Raw genomic sequence first — 23,001 nt, forward strand, 5'->3', positions numbered from 1 at the left:
TCTCTAGCTATAATTAAAAAAAATATGCATAAAGGGGTGCCTGGGTGCTCAGGCGGTTGAGTGTCCTACTTTGGCTCAGGTCATGATCTCACAGTTCATGAGTTCGAGCCCCACATCCGGGTCTGTGCTGACAGCTCAGAGCCGAGAGCCTGCCTCAGATTTTATGTCTCCCTCTCTCTCTGCCCCTCCCCCACTTGCACTCTGTCTCTCTTTCAAAAGAATAAATAAATACATAAACATTTTTTTTAAAGCTATGCATATGAAAATGTACACTGTGTATTTCCACCTCTACCAAAGCAAATATTCTGGAGGTATTTTCTTGGTTTTAGTATTATATATATACATATATATGTATGTATACATATATATACATGTATATGTGTATATAGGTACATATATGTATATATACATATATGTGCATACCTACACATATACATGTATGTATACGTGTATGTATATGTATAGGCATACATATACATACCTACATATATGTAGGTATACATGTATGTGCATGTGTAGGCATGTACATATGTGTATGTATACATATATGTACATGCCTACACATATACATATACATGTATATATATGGGCTCGGTTTAATTATAATGAAGTAAGGTAAATGTCTTATAGTTTATATATATATATACATATATATATATTTTTTTTTTGGCTCGGTTTAATTATAATGAAGTAAGGTAAATGTCTTATAGTTTAAGTAGAGTAGGAAATTTAAATGAATACTTCCCCAAAAGTTATTTCATTTAAAAACGTAAAGGCAATTGTTGAAGACCACCATTTCATAAATAATTACAAATTACTGAATTTTTACTGTGACTCATTCACCTAAGTTTCGTTTTAATTAGTTATGTAAATAACCACATAAAAGAGGGAAGAGGCAGTAAGGAAATCTAAGACTGTATTTAATTCTGATGTAGACTATTGTGCCAGTGTGATTAAGAACTGTCTAGTTTTTGCTGTGAAATAAATAAAGAATCTTAAAAGATATTGCTCATGCCATTATATGACACTTGTAACTCTCATGTTCTCTTGCATTTTTTTCAGACGTGTTAGGATTACTTGAAAAAAAATGACAATTTAACAGTGCACAGGTGATAGTTAACAGGAAAAATGAAAGTACAGAAGGGCGGGGGGGGGGGGGGGCGCCTGGGTGGCTCAGTCGGTTAAGTGACAGACTTCCCCGGATCATGAACTGGGTCATGATCAGGTCAAGATCTCCCTGTATGTGAGTTCCAGCCCCGCGGGGGACTCTGTGCTGACAGCTCAGAGCCTGGAGCCTGCTTGGGATTCTGTGTCTCAGTCTCTCTGCCCCTCCCCCACTCGTGCTCTGTCTCTGTCTCTCAAAAATAAATAAACATTGGGGCGCCTGGGTGGCGCAGTCGGTTAAGCGCCTGACTTCAGCCAGGTCACGATCTCGCGGTCCGTGAGTTCGAGCCCCGCGTCGGGCTCTGGGCTGATGGCTCAGAGCCTGGAGCCTGTTTCCGATTCTGTGTCTCCCTCTCTCTCTGCCCCTCACCCGTTCATGCTCTGTCTCTCTCTGTCCCAAAAAAATAAATAAATGTTGAAAAAAATTTTTTTTAAAAAATAAAAAAAATAAATAAAAAATAAATAAATAAACATTAAAAATGAAGAAAAAATAAAAAATAAAAATAAAAGTATAGAAAGGAAAAATAGTAGGGCCACAAAGGTAAAACCTCAACTCACTTATGGCCTTAAGGAAATTACTATATGCCTCTACGCTATAACACAATAACAATAACAAAAATAGGATTAATAATAGTGAGAGCTATGATATATATTGGGGCCCAGCTATATGCCAAACACTTTACTCAAAACTTATGACTTAACCTAATAAAACTACATGAGGTAGGTACTATTATTTACCTTTTATAGATAAGGAAACCTAAGTCCAGGTTGTACAATGAGGAAGTATGGATCTAACCTCAAAGTCTATACTCTTTCCAGTTTGCTTTGCTGTGTCATATAAATAATACCAGTCCCTCAAATTTAATATTTTTACTTAGATTGTTCATCAAAACCTCAGAGCAGTCCTTCATTATAGGTATTATTATTCATACCTAACAAATCTGGCAGGAAAAAAAAATGCATATGTGTTGACTTGAAAAAAATATGCTTGGGCACCTGGGTGGCTCAGTCAGTTAAGTGTCCAACTTCAGCTCGGGTTGCGATCTCACGGTTCGTGAGTTCGAGCCCAGCAGCCAGCTCTGTACTGGCAGCATGGAGCCTGCTTGGGATTCTCTCTCTCTCTCTCTCTCTCTCTGCCCCTCCCCTGCTTGTGCTCGTGCTGTCTCTCTCCCTCTCAAAATAAATAAACATTTTTAAAAAAGAAAATAGCCATATATAACTTCTAAAGGTTAAATCCTGGAGTAGTCTTTGTCAAATTGGAGCATACGTTCTTAAATCATCTCAAAATGGAAACAAACAGAATTATATTCTTTTTCAACAATAAAGGTTATGTTTGTCAATGCAATCTTGGGATATTGATCTGATCTGTCAGAGATCACTTCTGCTGAGCAGCAGGTGCATTCCAAAAATTGCGATTACATATTCACTGCATTTTTTAGTCAGCCAAGTCAGATAACTGAAACCACAGAATTCATCCGGGGATTGAAATTAAACATTTTCCTTTATTAACTAATTAAATAAATCAAATAATTCTCAAAATGTCTTTCACTTTGTACATTTAATTTTATAGCTATCAGATTTGGTTTCTGCATCCTTTCTAAAATATCTTTCTGCATCCTTCCTAAAATATCTATCTAAATGAAATTAAAACCTTATTTTACCCAGAAGCCACTCCATCCCATTCAACCCTGTGACCAAACTCTACTATCTTTAACACTCTAAGAAACTCTTGTGGGTCCAGAAACAACCAGTTAGCCACCAGGATGGAGATGTTCCAACAATCTTTGATCTAACAATGATCAAAGAAAATAAAGGTCATAATTAAACTATTATAACTCAAGTGCTAAATCACAGTGAATATAATTCAATATCTGTTTTTTAGCACTGAACAAACAAAACACAGGAAATACAAATGTGTTAATCCCAATCCCTACTGACAAGGGAGTTTATAATATACTTATACACGTGTGTGTTTGTATGTGTCTGTGGGAAGCACAATTTGGAAAAAGAGATAATGGACAGGGGCGCCTGGGTGGCTCAATCAGTTGAGCATCCGATTTTGGCTCAGGTCACGATCTCACAGTTTGTGAGTTCGAGCCCTGCATCGGGCTCTGAGCTGACAGTGCAGAGCCTGCTTGGGATTCTCTCTCTCTCTCTCTCTCTCTCTCTCTCAATATAAATAAAAGAAAGTAAAAGAAAATTTTAAATAAAGATAATGAACAACGTGGGGTTACATGCTAATGATGCAATGTATTGAACACATAATATATAGTTCAGAAATACAGTGGAGGGACATGTCCCCATGGTCAACCAGTGCAAAAAGAGCTTACAGCAGCAGTATTTAAATGACCATGATAAAGTAGGTGACATTTTCCCAGTTATCAAACTGCTTCATAAATGGTATTCTTCATACTTGCTAGATATACTCAAAGCCAACTCGACATTGAGGAAAAACAGAGAAATGCAACTTAATTACACGTGACATTCAGGATCGCATCTTTTCACTAATAGTTTATTAAAAATACAACTGCTTATATTTTGTAGCTTTCAGAGATATCTAAATTCTTGCTAGTTCTTGTGAAAGAAAAATAGATATAGTGTAAAATGTCATGACAAATACTATGGAACAGAAACATGACGGCAAAAACATCCGGATAAAGCTAATATATTGATAACATTTTTACTAATAGATTGACAAAATATATACTGATAATTACACTAATATATTGATGTCTAGATAGATAGATAAAAAATTTACCTCAATTACTATCTGCTGTGTTAAAAAAAGGCACTAATACCTAAATAAAATGACCATTACTTGTGAGTCTCTCTCTGCCCCTCCCCCGCTTGTGCTCGCACTCCCTTTCAAAATTAATAAATAAACTTCTAAAAAAAATTTTTAAGAAAGAAAGAAAGTTCACCCTGTATTAGGCCTTGTGTTTGGCATTACGAATACAGAAGTGAATAAACAGGGCCCTAGCCCCAAAGGAACTTACTCACTTTTTGCAAAATACTCAAATAACTTAAATGTCACATAGTCTAAAAAAACAAAAACAAACACAAACAAATAAATAAATAAATGTTACATAGGCTAGCATTTTCTATGGTAGTGTCACTAGGTAAAACTTCTGATTTTCAGCATCAGCCTTGAACAATTCCTAGGGAATTTTTTTTTCTTTTTTTTTAAATAGCAGCTTCAGGTTTCTTTATTGTTACTATAGTACCAGGAACTCTGCTAATCACTTTACACATTACGGCGTCTGAGCCTCAAATAACAACATTACAGGGTGTATCGTATGATCTTGTTTTACAGATAAGGAAGCAATGGCTTTGGAGTATAATTATTCAACATCATACCAAAAGTGTCAGAGTCAGAATCTGAAGCTACTGCGTTTTTTTTTTTTCTCATTTTTTTTTTTTTTTTAAATTATTGTCCAGTTCCTAGAGAAATTTCAAAATCAGCAGCGGCTAAATTCAGTGACTCTGACTAAAGGTAACTCATGGAGATCTAAGATATCTATTTCTTTTTTTTTTTTCCCTTTTTATTTTATTTTAGAGAGAGAGAGAGAGAGAGCACGTGCGTGCAAGCCAGGGAGAGGGGCAGAGGGAGGGAGAGAGAACCTTAAGCAGGCTCCACGCTCAGAGTGGAGTCCGTTGTGGGGCTCAACCCCACGACCCTGGGATCGTGACCAGAGCTTAAATCAAGAGTCAGACACTCAACTGACTGAGCCACCCAGGTGCCCCTGAGATACCCATTTCTAATTAAAATCCTTGAGGCAAATAGTGGTTTTGTAACATCCTTCAGGAAGTAAGATGAAATGCAGAAGGGGAGAATGCCTATGTCTACATGACAACAAAGGTTTGCACCATTTGTGGGTGGTACTGTCCATGAAAGGATTAGTCGCATTCCTTTTTCAAAGGGGCTTTTTAACATTGCAAGTGAAATGTATCGGAGGTGCCTCGTCAGTCCATCTGTCAATGCAGATGTCAATAAGCATGAAATGCCACTAAATCTCGGTGGTATTTCTCGAGGTGTCATAGTGCTATAGGAAATGGGTTTTGGTATCGGACGAACATGGATTTAAATCCTTATGTTACCATCTTCTCACCTGGGACAAATGACTTTTTACTTCTGAATCACAATGTCTTCATCTGTAAAACAGAAACGAGCATCTAACAGATGGCACTGAGGGTCTGCGGTCATGTGTATGGAACACCTGGCATTTAGTATGCGCGTGATATTGTAATATTATTAATGAAATTACTCTGAGGAATTTATTCCAGTAGAATGTTATTTTGGAAGCCCTGAAAAGACGTGACCAGGAAAATTCTGTTTAACTTCACATGCCACCAACTTCTGACCATCTGTCCCCAAAAAAGATAGGATAGTAGAATGAGATCACAGAACAAGAAAAAAGAATGCAATATCTCATAAGCCAGCTTACAAATGCGATGACTGTCTAGCCTTGTGAATAGTATTTGATTAGCGTCTTTGTGTGTGTATAGATAGACAGATAGATAGATGGAGAGGGAAATAATCATGCATATTTCATATATATATATATTGATGGAGAGGGAAATAATCATACATATTTCATTTTCCCATTCATATATGCTTTTGTTGCCATTTCCATGTTAAAGAAAAAAAGTTTGGGGCGCCTGGGTGGCTCAGTTGGTTAAGCGTCCGACTTCAGCTCAGGTCATGATCTCACGGTTCATGGATTCGAGCCCTGCATCGGGCTCTGTGCTGACAGCTCGGAGCCTGAAGCCTGTTTCAGGTTCTGTGTCTCCCTCGCTCTCTGCCCCTCCCCCACTCGCGCTCTGTCTCCCTCTGTCTCAAAATTTAAAAAAAAAAAAAATTAAGAAAAAAAAAGAAAAAAGTTTGTGTCTGTCATTTTGAAAACAAAGCTCCTATGAGCTACCATGAAGCATCCTATGTAAGAGGCAGTGACTGACCCTCTAGGGATTAGATGGGGGGTTGTGCTGTGTAGTAAGGAATCTTTGCTGTCCCAGGTCAGATGTGGAAAAAACCTTAAGCTCCAGGCTAAAGACTCCAGTGCTCATCCTGATTCTCTTTCTGTTACTATCTTTTGGGACTCTGCACAAACAAAAGAAATGGAACATAAAATATATATAGGGCCAAATGACGAAAGAGAATATGAGAAGTTTTGTGTATAAATCCTACACCTGAACCTTAATCATGGACTGACCCACCCCCCCGGGACTCCATTTGAGAAGGCTTTTGGCAAAAGAACAAATTGCCTCTGGTTGCAGCCTCATTTTCCAGTTGTCTGCACAGGTCTTTAGGGGTAATAAAGGGTGCCTAGACCTGAATCTGGTTCGTATCAGTGGATAACTAGTAAGGACAGTGGAAGCAAAATTGTAGAGATGTGTTATCTTGGGTGGGAGACTGTAGTTGATATCCTAAATATTTAACTCATTTGTGCATAATCTTTCCATTTATCATTGAAGAACCTTGGAAAGCAGATAAAACAGGCAATTTTCTCAAGCTTTCGGAAGGGAAACTAAATCCCAAGGTGGGTGCACACATACAGACAGTAGAACAAATCTTTCTCCTCCCTTCCCTACACTCATTAGAACCACAGAATATGGATTCTTCTGTGCCCTGCGTATCGGAAGCAGAGTTAGGCACCTGTGAACGGTATCGAAGTTTTACGCATAAAATCTCTAAAACGGCCTCATATTCTAAGTAATAATCCTTGAAACTCAAGGCGACAACTGCTTCTCGTGAACAGTGGGGCCCTGGGCTCGTTCAGACTCACATCGCCGCTACTCTGAAAGGCCACTGGGGAATGGTTTCAGTCCAAGGCTAGCAAGTATTTCAAATAACTCTACACTTTAATGAAAATCTCTCCAGTTGCTAGATGTCAACTTATTTGTAAGAGAACTGGAGGCATTAGGCACAGGACAAGATTTTAGGGGTTTATTCAGCAATGAGTTCTGTTTTCTGAAATATGGCAAAGTGGGCTTTTTGGAACAACACTACCAAATAAGTATATTGGATATATGGATGTGTGTGTGTGTGTGTGTATACATATCAAAGAACTGACAAGATAGTAAGGAATAACGACGGCAAAATTTTAGTTGGGGGCGGAACCCCGATATAGGATTGAAGCACCTTTTGCCCTATAGATAATTTGCTAAACAAGGGAGTTTGAAAGTATGCAGACAGGAATGCAAACAGATCATCCTCATTTTAAGTCGGCTTCCTAAAGAACTATACCCTGATAGAAGGGTAAACCAGACCCAAACCTGAACCACACTCTCACCCCTGCAGTTTGTAAGGAAAAGTGCCTTGCTGTGGAGGGGTGAAGGGAACCTGTTTCTGATCAATTCTAACCACAAGCCAGGGCACACAGTGATTTGCAATGGTCAAAAAAACTCAAGCTATACATTTAGTGGATCACACTCTTGGAACATAGTGCGCCATGCATCAGTTAAAAAACAGCAAACAGTGCAGTTGACAAAAAGCAACTAAAGTTGAAGAGGTACTTCACAAAAGAAGTCCAAATGAGTCGGAGTACCTTTCTGTATGTGCTGCTCAAACTTAGTAGTAATCAGGGAAATTAAAACCACAATTAAGCACCAGTAAATAGTCACTGGATGAGCAAAATTTAAACTGTGAGTATACTTGTGTTGGCAAACACGTGGAGCCATAGGAACTCACACAGTTGTGGTGGGAATGAATGTAAATTGATAAAACTATCTTGAAAAAATAGCACAGCATTAATAGCAATCTTAGAAAAGTATAGGGGGGCACCTGGGCGGCTCAGTCAGTTAAAAGTCAGACTCTCGATTTCCGCTCAGCTGATGATCTCTCAGTTTGTGAGTTCCAGCCCTGTGTCAGGCTCTGCACTGACAGTGTGGAGCCGGCTTGGGATCTTTCTCTCTCCTTCTGCCCCTTCTCCCCTCCTCTCTTTCAAAATAAATAAGCTTTTTTTTTTTTAAAGTTTGTGCCCTCTAATCCAGAACTTCCACTGTTGAGTATACAGTCTAGAGAATGCCTTACAATTGAGCACCAACATACGTGTAGAAGAATTATTTGCAGCATTATTGCATGTAAATACCCCAAACTGGAAGAAATAAAATTATACAACAAACAGTAAAGCATATACTTAAATTGCTGCCTTTAGTAATACAACCAAATATCATGCAGATAAAAAAGCTGAGGCACAGAGTGATATGATTGTTTACCCAAAATCACACATATTTTAAGTGACAGAGGTAGGATTTAGCTGCAAGCAATCACATTCTAAAGTCCTTAGGTATTATATGGTGCTGCTTCTCATAAATTTGTTCCCTAAGAAGTGATTGATATTAGGATAAGCTATATGAAATTGACATGTTTTGTGAGTCAAAAGAGTTGAATACTAGCAAATTCATACGGTTCAACCCAACAGTTCTCTTAAGTTCTGAAATCACCTAGTTGGTCTGAAATCACCTTGCACAGTGTATCAGCTTATTTCTCCCTAGCCTTCGCCCTCAAAATGAGTTTTTATACTGTCTTTTATTGGTGACAAAAGTTTCCTCTGAATGCCATCACTGCTGAAGACTCTGGGTTGCTTCTTTATTCTGGTTTTTATTTTATTAAGTGACTGTGGTAAAAAAAAAAAAAAAAAGTCTTACGAGCCATAGGGAATGGAAATGATGAAAGCAATTACAAATGTTAACACAGGCCAAGAATTATAGTCTTCTGCGTGCATTTGTACTAGTGACCCATTTCCAGGCAACAGAGGCTTCCCAAATTAAAAAACCCGTAATAATCTTTTTCTGGGAGTGAACCAGAGAGGGCGGGGGAGAGTGAACGCAAGTGAGATCTTTTTTTTTGCGGGGGGGGGGGGGGGGGCGGGGCTCCTATTTCTGTCTTGATGAAGCCAGGCAATCCACTTGCTGTTCTCCCTAAGCCTCCCTCTGTCTCGCCATATTTGGCTTCCCCTCACTCTCGCGCGGCACCTACCCCGCCCTCTCTGGCAGGAAGCCCTCCAAACCGATAGAACTTCGTCGAGGGAAACAGATAAAACAAATACACGGGCCCAGAGAGGCCGATAAAACTTTGCAAAACTAGAAACAAAAAAGGAAAAACTAACCAACCTCAACCAACCAGCGCCCTGCCTGCTGGGGGCGCCGTCCTACTTCCTGTCGCACAATCATACACACAAAAGGCAGTGCGCCGGTGCCAGAGACCCGGAGCCGCCATCGTCCACAGACGGGGGAGCGGGAAATATGGACGCGGCCTTCACAGATATGGATTCAGGAGTCCCCGTGAAGTTCGAACCCCAGGATGAGATGTCTGGCTTTCAGGACAGCCTAGTCTTACAGGTACCACCTCTGCCAAACCCACTGCCCTGGGCCATGTATATGCCGCAGATGCCCAGACAAGGGAGCCCAGCCAGCATGCTGACCGAAATGGCGGCTGATGACCAGGGTGGCTTTGACGGCTACGGCGGTAACCAACAGCAGCCGCTGCCGCCGCCGCTGCCGCCGCTGCCGCCGCCGCCGCCGCCGCCGCCGCCGCCGCCGCCACCGCCGCCGCCACTGCCGCCGCCGCAACAGCAAATCAAGTGCACGGTGTGCGGGGACAAGGCAAGCGGCAAGCACTACGGCCAGTTCACGTGCGAGGGCTGCAAGAGCTTCTTCAAGCGCAGCGTGGCGAAGAACCTGAGCTTCAGATGCCAAGCCGACCAAGACTGTCGCATCAATCAGCACCGTCGCAAACGGTGCCAGTACTGCCGCTTCAGAAAGTGCCTCGACGTCGGTATGAAACCAGAAGCAGTGCAAAGCAACAGGAGACCGCCCACCCAGCCAGCCCACGGGCCATCTGCGCTGACCACCCGGCAACCCTCCGACTGCTATCCGAACCTGTCTGGGTATGTTTCTCTGCTCCTCAGCGCGGAGCCCAACCCCTTGCCTTGGTCAAGCTGCCAGTTCACACCGCCCAACACCATCCTCAGCCTCGAGGACATTTGCGAACAGGCTGCGCGGATGCTCTTCGGCGCCGTGGAATGGGCCCGGAACATACCCTTCTTCCCGGCCCTGCCAATCAGCGACCAGGTGGCCATGCTTCGCCTTACCTGGTGCGAGCTGTTCATGCTGAACTGGGCGCGGTGCCCCATGCCACTCCACGTGGTCTCGTTCCTGGCCTCGACCTGCTTACACAACACGCCCATGTCTTCGGACCAAGTTGCCGTCTTTATGGACAACGTCCGGATCTTCCAAGAGCAAACCGAGAAGCTCAAAGCTCTGCAAGTCGACCCCACCGAGTACAGCTGCCTCAAGGCCATCGTCCTGTTCACTTCAGACGCCAGCGGTCTCTCCGATGCGGCGCAAGTGGAAAGCTTGCAGGAGAAGTCCCAGTGCGCCCTGGAGCAATACGTTAGGAACCAGTACAACGACCAACCAACGCGGTTCGGAAAGCTTTTGCTTCGCCTCCCTTCCTTCCGCACCGTGTCCTCCGCAGTCATAGAGCAGTTATTTTTCATCCACCTGGTAGGTAAAACCCCCATCAAAACCCTCATCCGGGGTATGTTACTGTCAGGTAACAGTTACAGCAGTAATAACTAGCGGTACGTGGCACTTCAAAAAATAAGTCAAAATAAGAATGGGGCAGGGGGCTGAAACGGAGAGAGCAAAAAGGTAGACTGGTTTCTTTGCTTAATACTGGTAAAGGATATAAAAGGGATGTTACAAGTTTGCCAGAAGAAGGGAGGGAAAGTATTTAATGGACTGTGAGTTTGAAAAAAAAAAAAGAGACTGTCAAATGAACTTTTACAGAATACCAGAAAAACCCCACAAAACACCAAAAAACAAACAAAAATAAAACACACACACACACACACACACAAAACCGAAAAATTCCTATGTCGGAACAGCCTGCTACTTATTTTTGTATAAAAAGGAAATTAGTCTTGCTCTTGTTTGGTAAACTTGTGAAAAATATTGCCCAAAGCGCCTTTAAGGAGATTGGGAGAAAATGTGCAGAATGGAGAGAAAGTAAGCCTTTTTCCCCCAAATTATTAACTGTGTTTTATCTATGTACCTCGAGCTGTTCTCTTCTTGTACTGTTCTAGTTCCAAACCACTTTATTCTGTGGCTCTATAATACGTTTGGATATAATCTTGGTTTCTTAAAATGCTGTGTATCCTTAAAATGTATGTTCTGCAAGAATTAAAACTGAGTCCATGAAAATGTCACAGGAAGACATAAAACTTTGAAAGGCAATTCCAAGATGATGGAAACACACAAGTGGTATCCGAAAACTTTAGATGAAATCGAGCACTCTAATTTGAGAACTGGAGGAATCACATACAACACTTAGCTTCCCTTAACCCTGCCTCTTCCCTCAAAAGACACTATGACAAACCTAGATTTTTAAAAACGCTTTAGAGAATGTACTGTAGGATTTATTGGCAGCAACAAATGTGTCCAAGACGCATGCTGTCGTTTTGAATAGAAAGTGAACGTTTGTACTTGGAGTTGAGCCCCATTTAGTTCTTGAATTGTTATGGAAATCCTACATTTGTGTATTCGGAAATCCTTTATGTTATCAATGCTGTTATCATCCCCCCCTTTTTTTTAAAGAAATGTAGTTGAAATCAGCATGACAAAATAATACTGTTGGCACTTATAGGTAACATGATTCATTCGGTATCTTCGAGTTTACAGTTAGGTTTGGTTTTGTTTTTTTTAAGTGCAATATGTCAGTATACTGTAAAAGATATAATAACTTATAATAATATATAATATATAATATATAATATAATATATAATATATATAATATAATATATAATATAATCACCCAGAGGATTCCATACAACACAAACCCATCCGTTTTGAAAGAGCCTTCCAAAATTTCATGGAAACAAATAAGTGGACACAATGCATCAATTTCTACACGCAGAGAAATTTCCTTCAGAATTGTATCTTTGGAATTTAAGAAAGTAGAAAATAGGGAAGGATGACAAGCAAGTCATGAAAAAATGGGGAACAAAAATCTCTGTGTGATCTCCCAGGTCAGAAAGATCTACTTGTTGGTATGGGGTTTAAAAAAAAGGAATAAAAAATTTACAAATGCCTGAGAGAAATCATCTCAAGTATAAGCGATTGAACTGAGTTACAAAATCTGGAAAAAGAAAGTTACAAAATCGCTGTGCAGTTTTGGTCCAAAAGGTGCTACCTTTGTCTAATGTTTCAGAGCCAGAGTTTTCTTTCCATGCAGAAATGAACACATCAAAGCTAATTTTTTTTAATTGCAGTGTAAAGTGAGGTACGACATTAGTTTTGTGCGTATGACATGATGATCTCACATCTTTACCAACCAACACTTGTTATTTTTTGTCTTTTTGATAATAGCCGTTTTGACAATTGGGAGGTGACAGCTCACTGTAGTTTTGAGTCATATGTCCTTAATGATATGTGATGCTGAGCATCTTTCCGTGCACCTGTTGGCCATCTGTATGCTTCGGTGGGAAAAGGTCTATTCCCACAGAATAGAATATTCTGTTCTGCTTGCTTTTGAACCACATTGCTTGGGTTTTTGTTGTTGTTGTTGAGTAATAGGAGTTCTTTAACTATTTTGATAATAACCCCTTCATAGATATATGATTTGCAAGTATCTTTTCCCATTCAGTAGGTTCCTTTTTTATTTTGCTTGATGGTTCCTTTTTTATTTTGCTTGATGGTTTCTTATCTAACTGTGCACAAGCTTTTTGGTTTAATGTGGTCCCATTTGTTTATTTTTGCTTTTGTTGCCATTACTTCTATAGTCAGAAATGACAAAATGATATTGTCAAGGAACTTATCACCTATATTTTCTTCTAGTTTTATGATTTCTGGTCTTACATTCAAATTTTTCATCCATTTTGAGTTCATTTTTTCCCCCATTTGTTTTAATGTGCAAATATTTGTTTACTGGACTTAACAAATGTATTATGGTAAGATATGATATGAACAATGTGAAAAACTGGATGGGAATATATGAAATCTCTATTATCGTTGCAACTTTTCTGTGTATGAAATTATTCCCAAAATAAAGTTCTTTAAAATCTTTTTAGGTGTGTATTCTTTTTTTCTATGTCTTCTTATCATATTCCACTAGATAATTTGTATTTCTAGGGGAGTACTATTTTGTTTTGAGGTATAACACTTCTACAGTGAGTGCAAAAGTCTTAATTGTATAGAGCAGTAATTTTTTTAATATTTTACTTTTTAATAAATGCTTAACATATATTTATTTTTGAGAGACAGAGAGAGAGCATGAGCTAATGAGGAGCAGAGAGAGAGGGAGACACAGAATCCAAAGCAGGCTCCAGGTTCTGAGCTGTCAGCCCAGAGCCTGACACAGGGCTCAAACCCAGGAACTTCGAGATCATGAGCCGAGCTGAAGTCGGACTCTCAACCGACTGAGCCACGCTGGCACCCCTTTATTTTTTTTTTAAGTTTATTTATTTATTTTGAGAGAGACAGAGACAGCGCCAGCGGGGGAGAGGCAGAGAGAGGGAGAGAGAGAGAGAGAGAGAGAGAGAGAGAGAGAGAGAATCCCAAGCAGGCTCTGCACTGTCAGCACAGAGCCCAATTCACGAACCCCGAGATCGTGACCTGAGCTGTGAACAAGAGTCAGAAACTTAACCAACTGAGCCACCCAGGTGCCCCGATCAGTACTCTTTTTAACACACATTTATATGCACACAACTGTAACCACCCTCCATGATGAAATTTGAAGTGGGGTTTGTGAGCAAATGGCTAAGAATTCTTGAGTTTTTTGGTGCAAAAAGGGGATTTTGTTGCAGCACGGGGACAGGGCCTGTGGGCAGAAAGAGCTACACCGGCAAGTGTGAGGGGGGCTGATCATTTATTTTAGATTTGTTGAGGGAGCGGGGGGTAGAGATAAAGTAAGTTTCTAAGGAATTCGAAAGCAAGGCTTTCAGGATCTTAGCCTGCTGCTGTCAAGATAAGGTTACCTCTAGTTTTTAACAAAACGTAAACATTAAGGCGCTAAGGCAGTCATGAGTTTCTTGAGGAAGGTCACACTCTTGGTGCTTCAGGTGTCTGTCCGTGGGCTGCAAGCTGTAGGGAAATTTAATTTCAACATTTTTCTTGCCTTTGTATCCCCCATCAGTCCAGATTGAAATGTACCGTTACTAGCAACCTAAGTATCTTATGCCACAACCCCATCAATAACCAGCACCATGCCCCAAGAGATAATCACTGTTTTGACTTCTCTCACAATCGCTAAATTATCTGTTCTTGAGCTTCATGTAAATGGAATCACACAGTGTTTTTGTTTTGTTTGCTCATTTATTTTTTTTCTTAACTCCACATATAAGGGAAGTCAGATGACAGTTGTCTTTCTCTGTCTGACTTATTTCACTTAGCATAATACCCTCTAGGCTCATCCGTGTTGGTGCAAACGGAACATTTTTATTCTTTTTTATGGCTTAGTAATATTCCAGTGCAGGGTATAATATATAATATACATAATATATATGTGTTAAATCTTTATCCGTGATACCATATGGCATTGGCTTTCTGTGTCTGGCTTCCTTCAGTTATAATGGTCTCCAGATTCGTCCGTGTTGTATTTGCAGTTTTTCGAGTTCTCTTGTAATTGACTTCTGGTTTCATACCATTGTGGTTAGAAAAGATGCTTGATATGATTTTACTCTTAAATTTATTGAGGCTCGTTTTGTGGCCTAGCATGTGATCTGTCCTGAAGAACGTTCCATGTGCACTTGAGAAGAATGTATCCCATTGCTTTTGAATGGAATGTTCTCTATATATCTATTTGTTTGGTCTAATGTATAATTTAAGGTCTATGTTTCCACATTAATTTTCTGTCTGCTTGATCTATCCATTGATATAAGTGGGGTCTTAAAGTCCCCTACCATTTTTGAATCACTGTCAATTTCTCCCCTTATGTCTGTTAGTATCGGCTTTGTGTATTTAAGTCCTTCCACATTGGGTGTATAAATATTTTAAAATATCATAACTTGTTAGTGGATTGATTGACCCCTCTATCATCATGTATAGTGTCCATCATTGTCTTTTGTCGTCTTTGTTTTAAAGCCTATTTTGTCTGATATCTGTATAGGTACCCCTAATTTACTTTGGGTTCTATTTGCATGAAACCTCTTTTTCCATCCCTTCACTTCCAGTCTCTGTGTGTCCTTAACATCTGAAGTGAGTCTCTTACAGGCAGCATATAGATGAGTCTTGTGTTTTCTGGGTTTTTTAATCAATTCATCCGCTCTCTCTGTCTTTTGATTGGAGAACTGTATCCATTGATATTTCAAGTAATTATCGATAGGTATGTACTCATTGTAATTCTGTTCTTTTCTGGCTGTTTACGTAGTTCCTCTCTGCCCCTTTCTTCTTCTCTTGCTCTCTTTTCTTGTGGTTTGATGACTTTCTATAGTGTTATGCTGAGATTCCTTCTCATTTTCTTTTGTGTATCCACTATGGGTTTTTGCTTTGTGGTTACCATAAGGCTCATACATAACCGTCTAGGTGTTGAACAATCTATTTTGGTTGATAGCAGGTTAAGTACGAATGCATCTCAGAACTCTACATTTTTACTCTGTCCACGTGTTTTGTTTTGAAAGTCACATTTTACATCTTTATGTGTATCCCTTAACTAATTACTGTAGTTACAGTTATTGTTATTACTTTTGCCTTTTAAACTATTTGCTAGCTTTACAAGTCATTAATTCACCGCCCTTAACTGTGTATTTACCTTTTTTTCGGAGAGATTTACACTTTCATATATTTTCTTGTTACTAATAAGTGCCCTTGCCTTTCAGCTTAAAGAAGCCCCTTGAACATTTCTGGTAAGGCCAGTTGAGTGTTGATGAATTCCTTTAGATTCTGTTTGTCTGGAAAGTTCTTTATTTCTTTTTCAGTTCTGAATAATAACCATACCAGGTAGAATATTCTTGGTGCTAAGTTTTTTTTTTTCTTTCAGCACCTTGAATATATCACACTGCTCCCTTCTGGCCTTGTTTTTCTTTTGCTGCTTTTAAGATTCTCTTTATTCTGGGGTGCCTGGGTGGCTCAGTCGGTTAGGCGTTCAACCCTCGATCTCAGGTCAGGTCATGATCTCACGGCTCGATTGAGCACCTGTGCTGACAGGGTGGAGCCCGCTCGTGATTCTCGCTCTCCCTCTTTCTCTGCGCCCGCCCCACTTGTGCACTTGTACTCTACATAAATAAATAAATAAAGTAATTAATTAATTAACATTACAAATTTTTTAAAAAAGATTCTCTCTTTATCCTTAACTTTCAATACTTTAATTATAACATGGCTTGGTGTGGGTCTCTTTGTGTTTGTCTTGTTTGGAATTCTCTGAGCTTCCTGAACCTAGATGTCTGTTTCCTTCCTCACGTTAGAGAATTTTCAGCCATTATTTCTTCCGAGACGTTTTCTGCCCCTTTCTCTCTCCTCCTCCTGGGACCCCCATAATGTGAATGTTATTCTGTTTGGCATTGAAAATGGATCCCTTAAGCTATCGTCACTTCTTAAAATTCTTTTTTTTTTTTTTGCCTCTCTTCTGTGTTGAGTGCCACTGCCTTGTGTTCTAGCTCGCTGATTCTACCTTCTGCTCCCTCTAAGTCTACTGTTGAACCTCTCTACTGTATTTTTCATTTCGTTGATGGTATTCTTTGTTCTGTGACTTCCATGTGGTGCTTTCTTGTGTTTTCTCTTTGGTGAAATTCTCTTGGTGCCCATCCATTCTCCAGAGTTCAGTGAGCATCTTTACGATTGTTACTTTGAACTTTTTATCAGGTAAATTACTTATCTTTGTATCCTTGAGGTTTTTTTTTTTCCTATGTATTAGGCAAAATGGGTATCTCCCCCAGTGGAGACGCGCCTTATCATTTAACCTTGCCCTAGTTCTTGGCTGTCTCTTGAAACCTGTATAATTATCTGAGTAGCCTGATTTTCTCGGGAGTTCCCAACTGTTGAGGCTGTGGCCAAGTCTTGTGGGTGCTCCAGAGGGAGGGACCTCAGTTAGTACCTCGTTTCAGGCTGACCGGAAGCTAGACTCTCAGCAGCTTTTAAGGTATGCAAATATATATGGTCTTGGGGGTCCGCAATCATAGACCCTGCTGGCCCCCAGACAGAGCGATCCTTCATGACAGGTGCAAAATTCGGGGCTCCAGGTGAGTCTATGAGCTCCTTTCTTAGGGGTACCAGTGCGTTTTCATGAGGCCAGGTGAAAGCTGGAAGATGGCATCATACCCCCAGCCTATCTTCCTTAGGAGCCCTTCTGTAGCCTTCAGATGCGTGGGAAGCCTGGAGTCTGCCCCTTACGCTGGAGCTCCAGATCAACTAGATAGGCGTTTTTTCACACGAAGACTGGGGTGGGGGGGGGGGGTGCTTCCGTCAGCTGTCTGTGCCGTGCCCTTGGAGTGGTAGTGTGCAAAGAATTGTCTCTCCAGTTGTTTCAGAACTGTAAGGTCCAGAAGTGCAACTCCCCTTAGCCACCGGAGTCAGTCATTCAAGGGGCATCCGCTAGGTCCCACGTGGAGTGGTACACGGGTGGGGCACTCCCCTGGCCGGTTTTTCTTTTTTTTTTTTTTTTTTTTGAGGGGAGGCTGTTCGAGTGATGCATGAGGGAGGGTGTCTTGCTGGCTGGCTGAGGCAAGGTAGTAGGGAACACCACCGGGGGCCAGCAGTGAAAAAACAAAACAAAAAAAAAAAGAGTGACAAAATGGGCTCTGCCAGTATCTCTGTTCCTGGAGAGAGTTCCAACAGGCTCCTGCCCTTGTACCAGACATTTTAAGACCAGCAAACGAACCTTCTTCACATATGGTTCCGGTGCTTTTCCGACTGGGGCTTCTGCGCTGGGTCCCAAGGCGAGTGCATCTGTGTGCGAGTCCTTTAAGAGCGGAGTGTCTGTTTTCCATAGCCCTATGGCTTTTATTTATTTATTTTTTTTTTTTTAACGTTTATTTATTTTTGAGGCAGAGAGAGACAGAGCATGAACAGGGGAGGGTCAGAGAGAGGGAGACACAGAATCCGAAACAGGCTCCAGGCTCTGCGCTGTCAGCACAGAGCCCGACGCGGGGATTGAACTCATGGACCGCGAGATCATGACCTGAGCTGAAGTCAGCTGCTTAACCGACTGAGCCACCCAGGCGCCCCCCCTATGGCTTTTAAAACCAGACGTGGCTGGAGCTCGTCTCTCTGGTGTAGGTCTCAAGGGCTGGGGGGGCCTGATGTGGGGCACAAACCCCTCACTCTTCCGGGAAAAGTTTCCTATTTGGGAGATCCCTCCCAGCTCTGGGCTGCAGTGCCATGGGTAGGGCCTTTGGTGAGACCGCGTCTCTGCCTCTCTTACCCATCTTGATGTGACCTCTTTATCCTTCGCTGTGGAGCAGCTTGCTCCGGTAGTTCTCAGGTCCTTTCCAGAGGGAATTTTTCCATATGTAGCTATAGATTCGTTGTATCCGTGGGAGAAGGTAGATGCGGGCTCTTCCTGTGTCACCATCTTAAACTGCCTCTTAAAGCAAATTTTAAAGACCCCCAAATATCCCCTGGCATAATGCGGAAACGAATTCTTCTGCATGTTTTGTGTTTAAATGAGAGTTTAGAGGATGAAAGAATTCCGTTGCAGTTCAGGGATCAGTTTTGCAGTTTTCGCCCAATAGTATTAATAAAACGAGGAGAAAACCAAGTAATTCCCCATCCCTGCCCCTCCATTTCCTCGCCCCCACCTTCAGACTAATTGTAAATCTTCATTAATTTATTTTTAAGTGCTTATTGATTTATTTTGAGACAGAGAGAGAGAGAGAGAGAAAGAGTGTGCACACGCAAGAGGGGCAGAGAGAGAGGAAAAGAGAATCCCAAGCAGGCTCTGCATCGTCAACACAGAGTTGGACACGGGGCTCGATCCCATGAACTGTGAGATGATGACCTGAGCTGAAACCAGGAGTCAGATGGTTAATCGAATGAGCTGCCCAGGGGCCCTGTAAATCTTTATCAATTTTTAGAGTCTAATGACATCTTATGCTTTGTCAGTATAAATACTTCCTAATTCAGATGAACTGAGGTAGAGACAGGACAAAATCAGGGTCATTTTGGGGGAAGTTGTGGTTGTATCTTAAATTCAAGTTGTCATTTGGCTACTTTAACTTACATCTGGGGAGGAAATGACTTTATTAATGTCAGTCTTTTCCAAGCACATTTGCCATGGTTTATTCTTAGAAGAACATTAGAAAAATTACAGTTCTTAAGAAAACTGTGACTTCCCCTTCAGTGACATGTTCTCAAGAAGAAAATTCTTTTCTTCAGACTTTTGGCCCAGGGAGAGTTGGGTAAGAAAGATTTTGAAACCGCTTAATTATCCTTTTTGTGGTAATTAAAATGGAAAACTACTTAAGATTCTAACTGTGCCACAGGATGCCAAATATTTTAGGGTAGTTGTTATTTTGTTACTATACAAGAGACTTATGATTCATGCTTCATCATGTTTTTCACACAAGGCACCGAACATCCCCCCGTGTTGCATTAACCCTACACAGCGTTAACTCGGATCCTGCCCGTAATGCAGCTTCTTATTGGAAACTAACGGCTTTAAAAATGTCATTAATTCTTTTTCAGGAATCAACTGAAAAAGAGGCCAACCTGTTGCAGGCTTTTCTCAGCAAGAAAATAACGATCAGTAATTATAATTACTAGTGATCTTAATTAGAAGTTATCTCAAGTGATGAGATTTAAAAAATGCCAAGAACCTCTCAGAATTTAAACAGTGAACTTCTAGCTTAGAAATTACAGAGCGTGGGGGCGCCGGGGTGGCTCAGTCCATTAAGCGCCGGACTCTTGATTTTGGCCGAGGTCGTGATCTCACGGTTCGCGGGATCGAGCTCCACATCGGGCTCTGTGCTGACAGCGCGGAGCCTGCTTGGGGTTATCTGTCCCCCCTCTCTCTCTGCCTCTCCCCTGCTTGCACTCTCTCGTTCTCTCTCTCAAAACAAATAAACTGCAACAAAAATTATAGAACATGGAGGCCACAAAAATGAGTATTGCTAGGCACACCCACAACCAAGGACAATAAGACAGTAGTAGGAGCCTCTTCTCTTGTGTGTAGGTAAGAGTTTGGAGGATGAGGATATGGTTGATATAGTATGTACTTCACATAATTTAAAAACTAAAGAGTACAGTAAATAAACCACCTACAATAGTGCCTGGCACACAGCAAGCCGTGTAGACGTATTACCTACCACTATTATAAAATAATGTTTATTTTCTAGGGATTTTGCTTTCTATCAAGTTTTTACATTTATCTGCAGGCCCTTAAAGTGTCTTTTGCTGGTTTCTTGTCTAAGTTTATTTATTTATTTTGAGAGAGACAGAGACAGGGCAAATGGGGGGGGGGGGGGTAGAGAGAGAGAGGGAGACAGAGAATCCCAAGCACGTTCCATGTTGGCAGCTCAGAGCCCAACGCGGGGCTTGAACTCACAAAACAGTGAGACCGTGATCTGGGCCGAAACCAAGAGTTGGACACTTAACCGCCTGAGCCCCCTGGGCACCCCAAAGTGTCTTTTGAACAATGCTGAATTATGTCTGTCCCTCTAAGCACTTATATTTTGGCTACATTTTGCATAAATTAAGTTGCTTAGTTTATTCTTTGTTTTAAGTTTATTTATTTATTTTGAAAGAGAGAGTGAGCACGAGCAGGAGAGGGGCAGAGAGAGAGGCTCTGTCAGCGCAGGGCCAGACATGGGGCTAGAACTCACAAACTGTGAGGTCGTGACCCAATCCAGAATGCAGAGTTGGACACTTAACCGGCTGGCCCATCCAGGCACCCCAAGTTTATTCTTAATATACTATCAGTGATGAAGTATTCTTGATAGACTATAAGTGATAGTCAAGGGATTGAGTGACTATAAGTTTGTGAGGGACATTACTACACTTTTTTGTTCTTTAGTTGTGTTAGAGCCTAAGAAATAATCTATGGAGTCTATATAGTACATGTAGTTAGTCTGTCCCATTCTTAATATTATCTAGGAACAAAGATCCCATTGTCCTGTTTCAGGGTAATCAAAGACCTTGGGGTATTCAAAAAATTTCAGAATAGTTCTAAATGTAAATATCTACCTCTGCGTCTTTCCAAGGCCTTATTCCTTCAACCCATTCTATTGTCTTAATAGTGAGTTTGAAACAGAGTTGCTTTTATACCATATGAATATGTTTAGTGATATGGATCTCCATAACTACTGAATTAAATGTGTGAAGGAGAGAAAGTCCAAAAGTGGCATTACATTGAGATGTTTTACAAAAACAAAAATTTCTCCGAATTCCAGCCAATGAACCACTTAGGTTTGGCAACATTTGAGTTGAGCCAGTTCATTATAGACAAACTAATTTTCTATTTTATGAGAATTTATTGTGTAATAGGATACAAGATAGATGGATAGATTAGATAGATACATAGATAATTGATAGATAAATTGTTTTAATGTTTATTTTTGAGAGAGAGAAAGAGAGAGAGCGCACAAGCTGGGGAGGAGCAGAGAGAGAGGGAGACACAGAATTAGAAGCAGGCTCTAGGCTCTGTGCTGTCAGCACAGAGCCTGATGTGGGGCTTGAACTCATTCAACCAATACATAATAAGTACCTGCTTTGCATCAGGCGCTTTCCCAATCACTGTGGCTCGAAAAGTTCAAATAACAGGCATGAAGCTTATATTCATGGGAGGAGATAGATAATGAATAAAAGGGTAAAATATAAAGTGAGATGGTAATAAGTGCTGTGAAGTGAAATAAAATGGTGAGAGGGAATTGGGAGTATCCGTATGTGTGTGTGTGTGTGTGTGTGTGTGTGTATACACACGTATGGTACTTTGTTAATGATGCCTGTACAAGATTACTTGATGGCGATTGATTGATTGATTTTAGTATTTGCTTTTTTTTTTTTTTTTTAGTTTCTTTCTTTATTTATTTTGAGAGACATAGAGAGTGAGCAGGGGAAGGACAGAGAAAGTGTGAGAGAGAAAATCCCAAGAAGGCTCCACACTGTCAGCACGGAGCCCGATGTGGGGCTCGAAGTCGTGAACCGTGAGATTGTGACCTGAGCCGAAACCAAGGGTCAGACGCTTAACCCACTGAGCCACCCAGGTGCCCCTAGTATTTGGTTTCTGTTCGTGACAATTTCATTCTATGCTTTACTCCTTAAACGAGAAAACAACATGAAAATAGCAAAACCTTAAGGCATCCTCACTAATGTATCAAACACCAAAGTTACATAACTAAGATGCCTACCCCTTATTCCTAGATATGTGTTTTGTTGCTTATGCCAGACGCAAATAATAATAAACCCCTGCCACGTTTGCACTAGTTTATGGCTGTCTCTTTTAGGCAGCAGAATCTAATCGGGTGATATTCTAAAGACGTGCCCTTCTTCAATTTATTGTCTAGGTTAGCCACACCTCTTTGAAATGTTAAGAGGCTATTCTGGCCTCATATCAAACGGGCCAACTCACCAAGGACCAACACTCCATGCTCCAGACTGGAGGGATCTTTCTTCTCTGTGGTGCTGACTGAGAGCTCTCATTTTCCAGTTAAGAACCCTCGAATTTTCCTCCTATGATGAAAATACTCTCTGGCTTATAAAGATCAATTTGGCTACCTCCGCACGAGGATCTTAAGAAGTTTATTTACCGTAAGAGAATTTTGGCTAGCAGTAAGTAGCTATAAACGCCTGGGAGATACGATAAATGCTAGAGGTCTGATTCGCTCGTTTTTGCCACAATAAAAACTCTCGTTTGCATAAAGCTTAAGTGTCAGAGAGACAAAAGCCACAGGAAACTTCCTGGATTT

At 40.9% G+C, this 23,001-nt stretch overlaps 2 protein-coding genes across 3 annotated transcripts in view; both read left to right on the forward strand.

Moving 5' to 3' along the window:
- Positions 1-23,001, forward strand: part of HTR2C (5-hydroxytryptamine receptor 2C) — a 288,259-nt gene that overhangs the window by 169,552 nt on the left and 95,706 nt on the right. The window lies entirely within an intron of this gene.
- On the forward strand, positions 3,467-11,809 carry LOC106985364 (COUP transcription factor 2-like). Its single transcript, XM_053201947.1, has 4 exons — positions 3,467-3,523; positions 4,603-4,657; positions 9,251-9,631; positions 9,698-11,809. Exons 1-4 carry the CDS (start codon positions 3,467-3,469, stop codon positions 10,744-10,746), a joined length of 1,542 nt encoding a protein of 513 aa, XP_053057922.1. The 3' UTR covers positions 10,747-11,809.

Source organism: Acinonyx jubatus, chromosome X (assembly GCF_027475565.1).
Source record: "Acinonyx jubatus isolate Ajub_Pintada_27869175 chromosome X, VMU_Ajub_asm_v1.0, whole genome shotgun sequence".
NCBI classification, from domain to species: Eukaryota; Metazoa; Chordata; class Mammalia; order Carnivora; family Felidae; genus Acinonyx; species Acinonyx jubatus.